Genomic DNA, 16792 nt, shown 5'->3' on the forward strand with positions numbered 1-16792 from the left:
AAAATCATAGAACATACTGGTAGTTCTAATTTTAAATACCATCTAGTAAAACCTAAGCTTCATTTTGTTTAAATCTTTCTTTGTATTTGATTTTTCCTTTGATTTGTTTTAACACTTCTTGGCCTAATTTCAACCTGTGGATTTAGGAGTTTTCCTGACTTATTAATTAGAATATCTGCAGGAGAATATAATCAATGAAGTGAGATTAATTGGTAGGTATATTCTTCTGGAAATGCCAAAGCAGGCAATATATAAGAAGAGAACAAACTAGTTCCAGATCTAAAAGCACTCTTCACATTTCAAGTATTTTAGGATATTAGTTTATTAGTAATTTTTCACTAATGAACATATAAGTAAACAAAAAACCCTTTGTCCAATATAACAAATGAACAAATAGTTCCTAGTATGATTTTGAAATATACCAGAGTCACTTCTTTGTGAGATGGGCAGTGTCTAAATTTGAAGTGTAAATAAATAAATAAATAAATAAATAAAATATATCTTCCTATTTTCAGAAAATACGTTTGGCTTACTTCAGTATCCAAACCAAACTGACATAGTATGCACAAGGAAATCTGTATCATTAATCAAATCTTTTCATATATTATCCCAGCAGAAAGCAGCAGGAAAGCCACATTTTATTGGAATGATTTCCAAGAACCTCTTTCTGTGTGATGACAAGCAGAATATAAGAAACCCATATATATACATGAAATCTATGCATTGCTTATGGCCTTAGACAGAAAACAAAACAAAACACTCTGGTGTATTTGTTTGGATTTTGTCTCAAAATGTAAGGCTAAAAATATACAGTATATTGTCTTTATTTTGATTTGAATACCAGATATAAGTTTCAAGAATCTGTTTCTTTTATTTTAGTTTATATACTGCAGTTTCTTTCTCCAAGGTGCCACCTGAAAGGATGCTCAATTATGATAACACCTATGCCTACGCACACACACACACAACTAATTTAAAATAAAAAGAAGCTAAAATATTGGTATGCCAAAGCACCATGTATCATGTTGCTAGTATGAAGATGATGCTGAAACAGGTATAAATTGTAGAAGTAGATGAAGCTGCTGCAATGAAGGCATCTTTCATGGGGTGCCAGGTGGGTTATTACTTGGACAGACGTGCTTTCATGCCTATTTTTTAAAATTTAAAATAATTAAATGCCTGGTTTTCAATCATTAAAAACATGGCTTTAAACGAGTGACATTTTAAAAAACATTAAAGTCATACTTTAGAAGAAGAAAAAAATCAGAATGTGATGGCCATTTAAACCTCAGATTAAATCCCACCCACCCACCTTCTGAAGCACCATATTGTATTACCCTTTGATGCAGGAAACCTCCAGGTTTCTACATAGTCTGATTTAATCAGTGTAGATGTAGGAGGAAAGGATAGAGACCTAGGGAGAATGTAGGTGTTATTCCACTGGGTGAAAGACAGAGGTTTCTTTTTAAAAAATAATAAAAATAAAAATCATTCTGTTTTTACCCAAGAAAGAAGTGTGAATGCTAAAAATCAGCTTATAGTGCACTGTGTTGACAGCAATGGGTTTATAACATTTAGAAAGCCACAGGTTCATTGGTGTATTACAGCTATAGAAATAGCTTTATCTTGTTATTGGTTCTGCTCAGTGGCTGGAGGAGTGGGATTTCAGCAGCAAAGGAACTCCAGCACTTCTAAGCTGAAGAAAAAGAATCGGTTTTAATTTTATTTTGTTTTGTTGTTTTGTTCATCACAGCCCTGTCAAGTGACCGTTACAGCCAGATGGCACTTCAGTTTCAAAGCCAAGAGGTGCTTCAGATTACACAAGAACATGAATGGAGCATCTGTAGACAACTCATTAAACCAAGCACACTTTTTCCCAGGCTCCCTTGGCAACTGCAGAGGGCAGGTGCATGATCCTGGGGAAATGGGGCAGTGTCTTAGGGAGTTGCCCACAGGTGCTCTGTTCACATCCTTGTGTACCCCACTGCACCTTTTTTCTCTCAGAGCTGAAGAACTGCACAACCCTAACAAAATATGTTTCAGAACAAATTAGCAAAACACATTCCTTGTAAAATCCCAACATAATCCTTTAAATTAAAGGTACAGGAAGTAGAGCCTGGAGATCATATTCAGGCCCTTCTGCAGCCTCTTAAAACTTCTGAAAACCATCCTAAAACAGATCCTGCCTTGCCTTCAACATTCAGTCCTCAAGCTGACATAGAATGTGCACCCCTGCTTTACAGGACTAAAGAAATGAAAGAAAAGGGGATATTATTTGCTCTTGTACAGCCTTTGCACCTGTCCTTGGGAAAATTTAATTCAGCCAAGTCAAGGTCATTTACCTCTTTCAGTAGCATAGAGTTCAGTCAGAAGTTTAATTGCATGACTGAAATAATTAAGAGCTTGATCTCAACTAGATTGAATTTGGCAGCTCATTGTATAGTCTTTCATCACAAACGGATCAATGAGAATAATTCTGAAAGATTAATTCAACAAAGAGAAGAAATCAAAGGAATCTAAGAGCTCCATTTTTAACTACTCAGAAATAAATTCAGTGTAATCCAGCCAATTAGTTGGAGAAATCCAAAAGAGGAAGGAATCACCTTAGCTAAAGCTGTGCAGAACATAAAGCTACCGGATAACGGGAGGAGGAAGAGGAAAGAATAATCTTTTTTCCCTTAATTTTTAATGGGAAATTAACTATGCCAGCTCCAGGATTTTCCCTTCATTCCATTTTGGAGCATTTCAAGGACATGAAAGGGTTTCACATCCTGAGGGTCTGCATTCAAGGAATATTCCTGGGATATCTCCTTTTTTAATGGATGCCAGATCATAAGCCATCTACCTTGATGTACTTTCAGTAAAAAGGCACAGCTACTGAACCTGACGAAGCAAAGCAGTGTGACTGGTTTGCTGATTAGAAGTAAGTCACCCTTTTGTGCCATTGCTTTAAAGAGGCATTTTGTTCAAATCCATGATGAAGTGAAGGATCCATCAGAAGATCTGCAACTACCCAATTTTATGCTGACATCAGAAGTCTGATGACAGAGAACTTCCAGCTATGAACCTTTCCACAGTCTCAAGGCTTGTGGAGCTGGGTCCTCCTCTCTGAAAAGTAGAGTCATCATATCTAGTCCACAAAAACCAGAAGCCCAAAAAGATGGCAACAAAGAGAGTTGTCTGTGTTTCTTTGTTGCCACCTCGTGCACATCCTGAATTTTGCAGCCCAGAGAAGACAGCCATATTAAAAGCAAACGATTGTTTCTCCCTGCCTTCAGAAAGGGAGAAAGCATATGTTCCAATCTGAAACTGTTACTATTATTAATCTATAATCATTTAATATATATATTCATTTATTATTTCCTCTCTGAGTTAGACTGAGAGGAATAAGTAACCCAAAGCCAGTTCATTGGTTTGTTCCATACAAGCTATCATGTCATATAATAAGGTATTCAGTCCTTATCCCTCAAATCCTAAAGTCATTCCCTAGAAGTAAATTGATTGAACACAATGAGACTTACAACTGGGTAGAAATAATTTTCAGTCTTCCCATGAACATTTAAAAATGGAGAAACGGAAAATCAGGAGTTCTGACAGACCCTTAATATTTTGTGATCTTTTTTTTCCTGCAGTTGCATATGACCTAAAGTTTTAGATCACTCTGAAGTTCCTTAGAATGAAAAGAAGCTGACAGGACTGATAAAGGAGTGGAAATGGCTGAAGCCTGTGAAATTGGACTGCTGGGAGGAACTACTGTTCATGGCTACCAGTCAATAGATGCAGCAAAGAGTGGTCATCCAGATTTTTGCAGACCAGATATGGTAGCCTTGTGTAACAGGGAAGCATTGAAATAATTAATACTGCATGGTATTAATTAAAAACAATCAGCAATCAATGTTCTGTCCAGTTTTGTACCAACGACAGCACATTTTGGTGTGGTTGTCTACACCGGTGTTTCCCAACCTCAGCATCTTTAAGATGTATGGACTTCATCTGGCAGAATTCCCCAGCCAGCATGCTGGAAATCCTGGGAGTTGAAGTCCACACATCTTAAAGTTGCTGAGGTTGAGAAACATTGGTCTACAACAAAGAGAGTTCAGCCAAATGACTTCAAAGTAAATTTGGTGACTCTTTAGCTGAATATTTCAAGGTGTTCTGAATCAGACTAAGAATGTTAAGGAAGATAAATATTTTAGATCAGAGGTTGACTGACAACTCTCACAGTTCCTTGTTATCAAACGTGCTGCCTAAGGCTGAGGAAAAATGTTAAAGTCTAAAATACTGAAAAGACGGTATGTGCTAGAGGTATACTGTGTTATAAATGAACAAAATCAGTGTATACATTTAATCTTTAATTAAAATTAATGCATTTAATTCTTAGAGGACATGATCTAGGGCTTACCAACACTCTTGCCCCAGCAAACTTTGTCATACTCTTCAAAGGTAAAAGCAGTATGTAGCACGTAAGCAAGGCCTTGCACATCTTTGAGATCTAATACAGGTAGTCCCCGGGACAGCCCATAGGGACAGCCCATAGTTAAGAACAAAGCCTACTGTAGCAAAATTTGAGTTAAATACACAATGGTTCGAGTTAAATACACAATGGTTCAAGTTCATTACACAATACTACTTATATAGTATTAATAATACTGTTCTGGCTTACATACAAATTCAACTTAAGGACAGACCTTGGAACAGAACTCGTTCTTAAACTGGGGACTACCTGTATATAAGCAAATAAACTGTGAAGTATGATAATATAGCATAAGCAGATGTAAAGAGTAACTGAATCTACAGGTAGTCCTCACTTAATAACCATTTGTTTAGTGACCATTCAAAGTTACAATGGTGCTGAACAAAGGGACTTACAACCGTCCTTGCACTTACAACTGTTGCAGCACCCCCCATGATCACAATCCAGGCACTTGGCAACCAGCTTGCACTTACGACAGTTGCAGTGTTCCAGGGTCATGTGATCACCATTTGAGACCTTCCCAGCTGGCTTCTGGCAAGCAAAATCAATGGGGAACTGCATGATTCACTTAACAACCATGCAGTTCGCTTAATGACTGTGGTGATTCACTTAATGACCGCTGCAAAAAAGGTTGTATAATCGGGAGTGACTCCCTTAACAACCACCCCGCTTAACAAAGAATTTTCCAGTCCCTATTGTGGTCATTAAGCAAGGACTACCTGTAGTGTTAATTCATGTGAAAGACCAAAAGGCTTGTATTATTAAATGATGTAATTTCTGCTGATGGAGAGCTTCTTAGGGAAAGTCCATTGCCATCACTGTCAAATCATTAAGTGTATATAAAATGAGGTAAATCAGAGGTAACTGGTTGAAGAGACAGCTCATTTCATCATATTAACAAATTCTGATCCAGTCACTGACAATCTGAAAGCCTAGGTAGAGATTTCCCTGCTTATCCTTCCTTTGTAATGAAAAAACAGGCTATAGAAAATTATGATATTCTTCATTTTTTCATGTTGGAATCTTTAAGGAAAGGTATTGGGTGGTTATCTTGTATACCCAAGCAATATTCATTTCATTAACTTATCTTAAAATATACCACAACATTGTTCCTGTGGGCAAGTGTATGTCTATGTCTATGTGGACGTGTATCCACTTTGAGGCAGTGTCCCAATTCAAAAAAGCAAGGAACTCTGTCTTGATGCCTCAGTTGAACTGTTTCATTTCCACCAGCCTTTTGTTCACTGCAGATGCTGATGAAAGTGCCTGCCCAGGAGGCAATGGGAAGGCAGCGAAGCAGCTGCTTTGATGAGGTTCAACCATCATGCCGAGCCTTTCATAGCAAATGCAATTAGTGTTTTACTTTTCAAACCAGGCTCACAAGGATGCTTTAATCAAGGTTTCATGGGTGCAAAGCACCTTTTAAGGCTTTGCACAGTCTGTATACCCTGCCTTTATAACTTCTGAATATCCTTTTAATCATATTTAATATAATTTAGCTTCTGATTATTCAGTTTTGAGAAATGACCATCTATTATATTTCTTATTTTTTTTATCCATGTCTGAAAATGCTTGAAAAATTATATAAACATCTGGTGATACCATGCATGCATTTTTGCCATGAACATATTACTTGTATATATGTAATTTAAGAAGGTTACTATTGGGAATTGGATGAAACAATAGAAAAATTCTGTTCTGATTTATAATGACTGACATTCTCATCCAGATAAACTGCATAAGAATGATACAAATCAGTGTCTATAGAAACATTGCAACTTCTTTCTGATTTATGCTAATCCAGGCCAGTATTTTAATTGGACTAGACTTAAATTGAATTCAATCAATATTTTTAATTTAATCATTGACCAGGATAAGGTAAAACATATAAACAATAAAATTAATGTTTATAACATTAAAAGCAGCTATGCCTCAAATAAGCAAAACAATAATTATAAAATTAGAGGAAGGACATAGGAATTATGAAATAACTATGAAACTAAGATCTTCAAATTGCTATAGGATTAATTATAATCTAAAATGAAATTGAAATGAAACAATGAATATGTACTTAATAAAAGTGATAAGATAAAATATAAAAACATAATATGCTGTCTAAAAAAACTAAAAGGCTAAGTTCTAGTAATAAAATCTATAGTATTGAATAGCTAAGACTATAAATAGTACATGAACGTAATTTATATTGAACCAGGTTAACTCTTGCCAGTGGTCAGATTCTGCTGAATATTGCACAGAACAATGCAGGACTCAGCAACATTATATATTCTAAAAGAGTTGCTATCAGAAAGTAAGAAGGAAACATAATATTGATCTGTATGTCTTGGTGCCTTAGAAAGTAAAGGAAGAATAAAGGTCCTACAAATACCTCTATAGAGGAGGTAATGAAGGACCTGCTCATTGGATTCCATTTGCCCCATCAAGGATCTTCCTGTATCTTCTACCTAATATGACCAAAAGGGTGGTGTTGCTACAGCAAGCCAAAGGAAAGGCCTATCTTTGTCTAGGGACTTCTAGCTGCCAGATTAAATGTAGTTAATATTTTTATTTTATATGCTGACAGTGCTCTACTTAAAAGAAAAAACAAACCACTAGTAATGCACATTCATCCTCATTTGCAAGGCTCATCTCTTATATGGGCTCTTTCTCTATCCTTGTAATTAATTTTATGTTGAATTTTGAAAAGTAACATTTCCATGATTAAATATGTAAACCAGCTGTCAGTTATATACACTATAACTATAATAAATAGATTCAAAAAAGTAATACCAAGTCTCATGAGATGGCATTTTCCCCAAACATTTCAAAAGCATAGTCTGTATGGAGTATGAAGATTGACATGGTTCCAGTGTTCAAGATCTAATGGTGGAACAAGATTAAGATCGTACAGTCATCATCTGACCTACCATCCACATGCTTGGCTGCTTCTCAGAGCCTCGTCCAGTGGAATAATGTATGATTGAATGAGCCTGACATAAGCATGATAATTAGCATATCAGCAGTCACACTGGGAAGACTGTGCCGGGAATTCCATCTGTTGAAATCTAAAGTCGGAAGCTGAGTCAAGATAGCAGAACATAATATCTGATTGAATGGCATCTGATTGATGACATGTCAAGCAGTAGAAAAGATTTTAAACAAAATGTCATGAAGAATTTGAAGAGGTTGTCTCTTACATTGGCAAGATTATCGAACAGCTTAAAAGATTACATACACAGTAGAGAGGACCTAAGGCCAAACCAGTTCCATCTTTGCAGCTTAATATCAAAACCACTCATTCTACTGAGCTATCTTGATTTAGTTTGCCACATTTATATGAGTGGAATTGAATGTTGTATGATAAACATAAAGATGGTTGGTGAAATCCAAGAATTTCTTCCACTAACAAAAACTAAATTATTGGGAAGGTGTACCCCCACACCCAAGTTCAGCATTTGAAATAAAGCCACAGGTATTCTACAAGGATGGGGGAGACATAGTAACTGAGGGTAGACAAAGTGATTGAGCCAGAGTCTCCTAATAGAGAAGAGTGGTATCAGGTAGAAAGAGGAATAAAGTTCTAAGTGAGCTCTGCAAGGCTTTATTGCCAAAAGGAGTAGACTCTTCAAGAATAGCAGGTGCTGGAAGGAACAAGAGACACATAAGATGTTTCCTGATCTACTCAAGGAATAATTGGGTAAAATCTCACAGGTTTTTTATTTTTTGCTTCATGCTAACATTTTCCTTCCATTTATCAAAAGTACAGACTGCCAATTTATGGCCTGCTCACCAGGGTAAATGGGTAAATGGTCCTCAAAATGTTCTGCAGATGTATCTCTCAGTAGGTCCTTCAGACATGTTCTTACTCCTTGATTTGACATTGTGTTACATTCAGATTTTGTGCTTGCTTTTTCATGGGTTATTAGGGAACCTCTTTTCTAAGATTAACTTTCAATCCTGGTGTCAGAATTTTGTCTTGTGTTAAAATTCCTCAAATCCAGTTGTGCTCCTTTCTTCTTGGATGTTCAGGGTGGTATTATGTTATTCTAATCAAAAATGACATTTCTGTATTTGAACTCACCAGGTAGTCTACCATTTGTAATCACAGCTTTATTCTCTACAACAAGAATAATATAAGGAATGTATAAAAAATCTACCTGTCTTGAAAGAGGTAGTTCTTTGATGGCTCCTCAGAAAAATGTGCCAAAAATGGATTGTAAATATCACATCCCTTCCTAATGGAGAAGTTATGTTTCTAAGTCAAATCAAATTATAGTTTCAATATTCATAACTTTCTGAAATTAATGATGCAGTTCTCCAATCATATGATGTACAACAATGCCTATATTAGAGAAAATAACATTATAAATGTATTATCTTCAGGAAAATTGCTTGCAAACATATGCATATTAGGGAAAACTGTTTTCATCAATAGGAGACAGAAGCTTGATAATGGGTTACAGTTTTCATGCCAACTTAAAACTGGAAATTGAAAAGACATGATGCAAAGCTAAGTTGAAAAAAAAATGAGGAACTGATGAAGCTGAGCAGATGCATCCATTCCTTGATACCTCATCTTGACTCCTGTCATCCCACCATATTGGAAATGATGGAAAGTCTACCTGATCTGTCTTCTGCTTTCTTCTTTCAGAATGTCTACTATACAGGTAACCAACAGATACATGTGGGTGTTCTTAGTCCTACCATTGATGATGATGACAACAGATGCCTGGTCGATGTGAACAGTAGGCCGAGACTTATTGAATGTAGTTATGCCAAAGCCAAAAGGATGAAGCTTTATTGGCAATTTACTCAGGTATTTTTTTTTCTCTCCTCCCTCTTCTCTCCCTCCCTCCTAAAAAAACTCAACATGGATAAAAAGTTTAAGGAAAATGGTTCTTGGGGTTCTTTACAACTGTTGGTGAAAGATGGTTTAGGTCATAAAGCTCAGTATAACAAAAAGTGGTTGTGGTGATGTTTTTTGCAAACTTTCAAAATGTGACAGTCTGGATGAACAGGAACCCACCCTGGATGACAGGGAAAGTGAGACCATGCTTCCAGACCCATTTTTGCACTGCACCCTAACTGTCTAAGTCCAGCAAAGAAAGAAGTAAAGCAGGAAGCATGCTCTCTGTATCTCCAGGCTCCCCAGACTGCATCTAGGTTCCTCAAGTGATTGAAAACCCTGGGCAAACAAGGAGCTGATCATGGGGGAAGCCTACCCTGACAGAACAGTTTCCTTACTTCAGATGCTGTGTGGAAGGTACAACACTGGTGCAACAGAGGGAGGTAGGACCAATGAAGAAGGAGACTTTCAAACTAAATTGTAGATGATGGGTAAACATTTGTACTGTATCATTTCAGATTGCAAGGAAGGCCTAACAAGAGAGAATACTCCCAAATGAAGGAAGGTTTGCACCACAGGTGGGGAGGAAGGGTAGAGATCTGATCTGAACATGCTGGACACGGCACCTTCCTTTTGAATTCTTATCAATGTTTTTACAATAAGGTGGATTATGTGAAGTATCACTACAGATTAAAAGAAATGTCTGGAAGCTCTCCATCTTCCTAATATTCACAGACAAAAGCCCTGAAGAGAACATGAAGCTCCTTCCTTTGTGTCCTAGTGATAAATTAAAAGGCAGCAGAATAATTGAAGTCATGCTGTTCAGAAAGGATTGTTTTGCTAATACGCAGGGTAATTAAAATATTGTTGTTTCCAAACATACAATGGGATGCAAAATGGGTTTGCATGCTGCAAGCTGCAAGAAAACTAATGAGAGTAATCCAAGAGTCAGAAGGAAATGTGTACATAGTGCTTTTGTTTGGTCTAGGAAAAGGAATACGTCTTTCTGAAAAAGGGGAAAATCTCTTTTTACGTCCCCAGCCCTCCAGCGATCATTCTGGGTGAGGGGAGGAGAAAAGAGGAGGAGAAATGCATGTTGTGTTTGCAGATGACCAGCAGTATGATATTGGATGCCACCCACAGATTTTTTTTCATTCATTCATTCATTCATTCATTCATTCATTCATTCACTCACTCACTCACTCACTCACTCACTCACTCACTCATTCACTTTTGTGCTGCTGTTTTAGACAATATACTCCTTTTTATTGAAAGCAAAATTTATTATAACTGATACATTCTCCAGCAAAATTAAGATTTCAGCTGGTGTTAATATTAAACCTCTTGGTGTTGGATTTCACTCTCTGTTTTCCAAACTAGCCATGCTTTTGCTTCACTTCAGTTTTTAATAACTAATAAGAACTAATCTAATTTGCACTTCCCGCAAGCAGTTCACGCACCAGAACATAGTGATCCGTCCATTTTTGCACTTCTCAGAACTTTGCAATATAATGCTCTGCTTAACAAAAAAACAAAAAAAAAAAGATGCAGTTAATGTACATATATTAGGGAAACTACACCACATCAAATTGCATGTAATAGAGAAAATAGTCAGAATGCATGTATTAGAGGAAAATGCATAGAAAAAAATGTGGATTCAGGAAAAGCATATAAATTGTGTATTTTTTCCAATCTACCTCTTTATATATAAAAATGGATATGGATGTGAAAATGGAATTTAAGATGAAAGTGGGAGAAACTGACAGAGGTTAAGGGTATACAAAATATTTCAACCTCAGAACAGCTGTTACAAGTCTTCTGAGATCAAAACTCTTGAAAAACATAGCTTTTGTCTCAAAAGTAGGGCAAAAGATACTGAAATAAAACTTGACTGTTTCGAGCAATTTTGTTTTGGGGGTCCTGATTGATCCAATTGGTTGTTTTGTGGCTTGTGCCTGGGCTGTTTATTCTCAACCTTCTACCACCTAGCCAGTACAGCAAGTGGGACTAGCTACACCCCTCCTGCTTTGGGGTAGATTGGTTGGGATAACGTGGAAGTGGAAGGTTGAGAGGAAAGCAGAAGTTAAGCACCCGGAAGGCTGGTGGCAGCTACAAACCTACTAATATTTTGTTTTGTCATTTTTCTTGGTATTTGGTTAAGGGTCGGCTTAGCTGCGGATGGGCTGATACATGAGTATATATGGGATATATGGGTATCTTAAAAAAATAATACCATATATACTTGCAGATAAGCCCATCCATGGATAAGCTGAACCCAGTTTGGGGGGTATATTTTGGCACCTAAAATTCTCAGGTTATCCCCGAGTATATACGATAGTTGGTCAGGTGTGTGTTGTACTTGATTCTGGTCATGCAAAGATATCTCTGCTTTAGGGCTATGCAACATGCAGGAACACATACAAAGCCCCTGTTCTTGAACCATGAAAAGCAGCTGCATCATCTGCAAGATTTGGACGGTTCCTCCTCATTCTCTGCAGCTTCTGAAGCAGCTGGCCAAGCTTTGCAGATGACATGGCTCCTCTAACAATCTTTATCTACGCTCCAGCAGGCTGCAGAGCAGCTCTGTCAAAGGCTTTGCAAAGCCCTAATGTATCTGCGTGCACTGCAGTGCTTCGTAAACCAGAGTTGCTAATGCTTTTCTTGTTGTGTATAAGCAAGGCCTAATAGTGCAGTGTTGGTTTAGTTGGCTTGACATTTGGGGTGTATGTGCAGTCTTTAAATAGTCTTGTGCTATGTTAAAGTTTCAGAATCCATTTTAAAATATCAAAATGGACAACTGTGTGGCCATTAGGTGGTCATTGATCTTTGCTCTTGCCCTCTCAGGCTGTTGAGCTTATTTTTTGTTTAAGTTGGACTCCCAAACTCTGGGTATGTATGAGGTGTGTGCTTTGAGCAAAGTGTTTGTTTTTTTTGCTGTGTTGTTTTTTCTCTTTAAATATCATGCTAAAATGTAACAGTTAAAGCACGTGCTTGGGTGCAGTAGTGATATTAACTATTATTTGTTGGCTCTTAAAAAAAAAAAGCATCCATAGTTACAAGTATAATTTGTAATGGCTGGCTGGGTTTTTCTTTCCAGGGGCTTGGCAGCCCTACTATTATTAAAGTGCTAAGTGCCCCTTTACAGCAAAAGTAGGTGCTAATGAAAAGAAAGTACACAAGTGCTTAATTATATTAGTTCTTTGGGCATAGGCAGAGTGTAATGGTTTGTGGGAAAGACCCTGGAAGACTGGGCAAAGAGACGCTCCCAAGGGAATGGTCAGTTAAAAGACAACATAGTTTTTTTCCTCTTCTTGGCAGTGTATCATTATTTTTGTTTGGTTTCGCTTTTTCTTTTTTTGTTATTACTTAAAAAGCAATAAAAATTTATTAAAAAATTAAAAATTTACTTTTAGTAGTCAACTGTGATACATACAGATTACATATTATCTAGATTAATTTTCACAGCTGAGCTCATGATAAATTCAGCAGGCACTCCTATTAGACATTTAGCTTTTCTATGCATACTTAATGAAAATGTTAGTGCAGGTCTGAAGTCCAAGAAACATTATTGCTATGTATATTTAAATTTTCTGCCACACCACTTCTTCTCATTCATCGTCTTGCATTATAGTGCTGCTTGATAGCCAGTACAGGATATTCCATGGTAAGAGGTCCAAATGTTTACTAAACTCAACAATATCCTATGAGCAAACTTAATACTGCTCCATAACCAGGCAGGTGATTTGTCTATCCTAAATAATTCAACATGTTTCAACGTTTTTCCTGTGGTTCATGATTGTTCCTCAGGAATAGCCTGTCAAGCTGAAATATTATTCATCTCCTTCCAGTTTAACAACAAGACAAGAGAAACACAAGGTTTAAAAAAGAAAATGAAGGGATAAGGGATGCTTTCAATTGATTTTCTGTCTGGCTCCTTTGGAGATGCAATCCCAGCGCATCTTTTAGGCATCAGGTTGGGAAAGGCTGGTCTGTGTGTATAGCACTCACATGGCATTTGCTGCTTCTCCTCCAAGGATTCAGCCTACAGTTTCAAGCTGAGTGAATGCCAAGTATTTGCTAATCACACTTTGGTTTCTGAAGTTATCCCTACAGCATCATTTCCTTTGCTCATTGCCTCTGACATGCTGAGATTATATTTGAGTTACACTCACTAGAACTGATTGCAAAAAAGTTTAACACTGAAATAAGGCCAGCAAAGTTTCTTTTAAGTCATATGGGAGATTTCAGGAAAATCGTTGCAAACAATTAGTATGGCATAAGCAAAGGCAATAACATTAGCTGCTTTTGGTACTTTCTGTTTCACAATTTTTGACGTACTTTATGGGAGTTTTTAAAATCTAAAGTAATCTAACATTAGACTTTGATTGGCACCATACTTCACCAAAGCATTCTTGTCATCTCTAGCTCTCTCCCACGTCCAAAACGTGGGAAGGATAGATGCTCTGTAGCATATTTGTGCCACCTAAGAATTCATGCCTGTACCAAGTGTTTTTAGGCTTTAATGAATATGACTGATTTGGGAGCCAGATGTTCAGAAGCATCTGTTTGACAATTCATGCTTCAAGTGGGAAAGCTTTGTGTCTAATGCTTCAGCTGGGAGTGCAATCTCTCTGAGAATTCAGGCCATGGCAGAAGAAAGTCAACATCTTCAGCCAGTTCCAGAGCCATGGCAGGATTTTAGGGGAAGGAAAAGAGAACACAGAGGGGCACCTACCCAGTAAAACAGTTTTTCTGATCAGCCAATTTTTATGATACTGTACATCCCATTTTCAAAAAGCGGTAATGTAAAAAGTAACGTACAGCACAATATTACAATTGTTTAAATCCAAAACAGTTTAACAACTAAAAACATTCTGTAAAAGCATTTAAATGCTTAACATTCAAAGAGACATGCCCGTATGCAGATATGCTCCATGCTCAGAGAGGGAACAGCCAGTGAAGAGATATTTTAAGGAAGGCCAAGCAAAAGCTTCTGTCCTGCTATGAAACATAGAATTATCCCCATTGCCATCTCATGGACTGAGAGCGGAGAGGCAGTTGAAGCACTTGAGGGTATTACCTATTCAATTTGGCCTGGTTGCAGCTGTTAAATTCTCTTCCTTTCTCCGAAACTTAGCAGGCTGAGGTTGAGAGAAGAGCTCACAATGTCCACCAGTAGGCCTGGACTGCTCACCTGCCTGCATTCCTACAGGCTACCTCCTCTAAGTCAGGCTGTGACTCAGGAACAAGACTCGTCCAGTTCCTGTTGGAAAATTACCAAGGGTAATTTCCAGTTTAGTTTGTACCCAGCACACTTCCAGTCAATCCCTTTATCCAGATCAAAGCAAGCCCAGCCACCACTCAGTTCAATTAGCAAAAAAAAAAAAAAAGCTTAATGTTTATTTCACATCAGTAAACATCAAAAACATTTAAGTGGCAAAACCAGGATAGAAAGCAGATAAAAGAGATAAAAGGGCAGAGAACTCAATAACAACAATCTACATTATCTATATATGATATATTAAAAAAAAAAAAAAACTTCCCAGAGCCACTGGAAACTATACTGTGGATAATTAAGATGGACAGATCCAAAGGGAGTTTCCTTTGGATATTCCAGCCTTGCCCCTTTTATGTATGTAATAGTGGCAGAATAGAGATGGAAAGTATGATACCAGGCTAACCCTTTATTCTTCACATGAAGGAAGCAAATTTGGTGGGCAGAGATGATGTATCCAACAGTCCCCTGCTAGAAAGGGTTTAGGATGACAGTCAAGCAGGCTGGCCAAGCTGAAGAGGAAGAGGGCTAGGCAGATGGCAGCCAGTTGCCTGGAATCAAATCAAGAGATGTAGAAGTGGGACAGGATGAAGCTGTGGTGCTTCATAGATTGCTAAGAAGCCCAGGGGCTTAAGAAAAAAACCTCTGTACTGCAGTAGAGTCTTTTGTCCCATCCTCCCCCCCCCCCCGCAAAAAAAAATTAAGGTAGGAAAAGTTTGCGCCTGGCTGCAGTGCCAGGGCATATCTCACATTGCTTCCCAGAGAGAATATATGGAAATTGTATCTATAGTAAATGGCTTAAAAGAAAATGACTTAAAAGACTAATGGGGGAAAAGATCTCTAGTAAAGCAGAATGCCTGTTTAATCCTTACTTTATACATTTACACGTGTATAAAATGGCAAATGGAATTTTATGCATGCATATTATCTGTCTGTCTGTTTATCAACTAAAGCAAGGTCCATTAAATTTAGGGCTTATTGTATTGGGTCTTCAGTGTATGAGAAGCTTTCTGTCCTTAGTGGAGAAGCAACTGTTTTTCACTACAGATCACCCTCTTCCTAGTTCTAGACCATGGTGGTGATGACATGTTGGGGATGGAAATACATGCAAGCATTAGGAAAACTTAGGAAAATAAGCAGCTCTTCATACCATTTCAGCCTTTTGACCATATGGCTCCATATTCTGTCCTCCAACTGAGAGCATCTCTTTTGGATTCCTGGCTGAGGTCTTTCACATCATCTTTTAGCCAAAGACTGAATCTGGAGCCTTTCGTTTGTCAAGTAAGCCCACCATCATAACTGAGCTTTCCATAGACTAGCACCTTGGAGGCACTATTGTGTGTGTCACATGTTCACGTGAGACTCCCTGCTTCTTAGCCATTAGAGAAATTGCAGCAACAGTAGACTCAAAATGGCCCCAAAGCAAAACACACAGGACACAGGAAGCACTAGGATTGTGCAATCCTTTAAAATCCAAACATTTTGGGAGTGATCAGAAGACTCTGGAGTCTACTATTAACTAGAAAGCAGAAATAAAGAGATAGCAATAAAACAGGCTTTAAGACAAATAAGCATTCTTACAATTGCAAAATTACTGCACACAATCTCTAGTACTAATCAGAGTGGTTGCTGTTCTTCTTTCCTTGCAGCTATTCTAATTTATTCCTTAGCCTTATTTGTTTCAGAACATAATAGGACAGTCTTACAATGAATCTTATTACTTATACAGCTCATATCAAATATCTAGATTAGAAGGCCCAGAATAATTGGACCAAAGAAGAGAGGAAAAGAGAAGGCTTGAGTAACATCAGTGTTATGAGCACTATCATCTACACCTATAAGAGGAGCATTTTACTCCATCAGCAGGACTAATGTCATATGAATAACAATGTCTTGCTTGCTTATACAAATCAGAGTGAAGAGCAAAGGAGTTATGATAAAGAAAACAGGATCCAAAAAAATAGAAGGAAAAGAAAATGGTATACAGAAAAATGGAAAAGGAAAAGTTTCTGCATTTTATAAAGAGAGTAATACTCACTTAGCTAGAGAAAATAATTTTAAATTATTTTAATTGGTTGTGCCATACTAGGTAATTTTGAGGCAAATACTTTCCACATACAGTGGTACCTTGGTTCACGAACTTAATTTGTTCCACGATTCTGGTCGCGAACCGAATCAAATTTCCCCATGAGATTCAATG

The 16792-nt window shown here is 37.4% G+C and overlaps 1 protein-coding gene across 7 annotated transcripts in view; it reads left to right on the forward strand.

The window, feature by feature from the left end:
* Positions 1-16792, forward strand: part of GALNT18 (polypeptide N-acetylgalactosaminyltransferase 18) — a 327346-nt gene that overhangs the window by 301910 nt on the left and 8644 nt on the right. For all 7 annotated transcript variants that reach the window (XM_088145930.1, XM_088145932.1, XM_088145929.1 and 4 more), the window contains one exon: positions 9123-9287. In XM_088145930.1, the coding sequence (XP_088002056.1) occupies positions 9123-9287 (165 nt within the window). The remainder of the gene's footprint in view (positions 1-9122; positions 9288-16792) is intronic.

The sequence above is a fragment of the Python bivittatus genome, unplaced genomic scaffold (genome assembly GCF_059951505.1).
Source record: "Python bivittatus isolate LINGU-HERP-01145 unplaced genomic scaffold, Pbiv_v1 ctg000480_np1212, whole genome shotgun sequence".
NCBI classification, from domain to species: Eukaryota; Metazoa; Chordata; class Lepidosauria; order Squamata; family Pythonidae; genus Python; species Python bivittatus.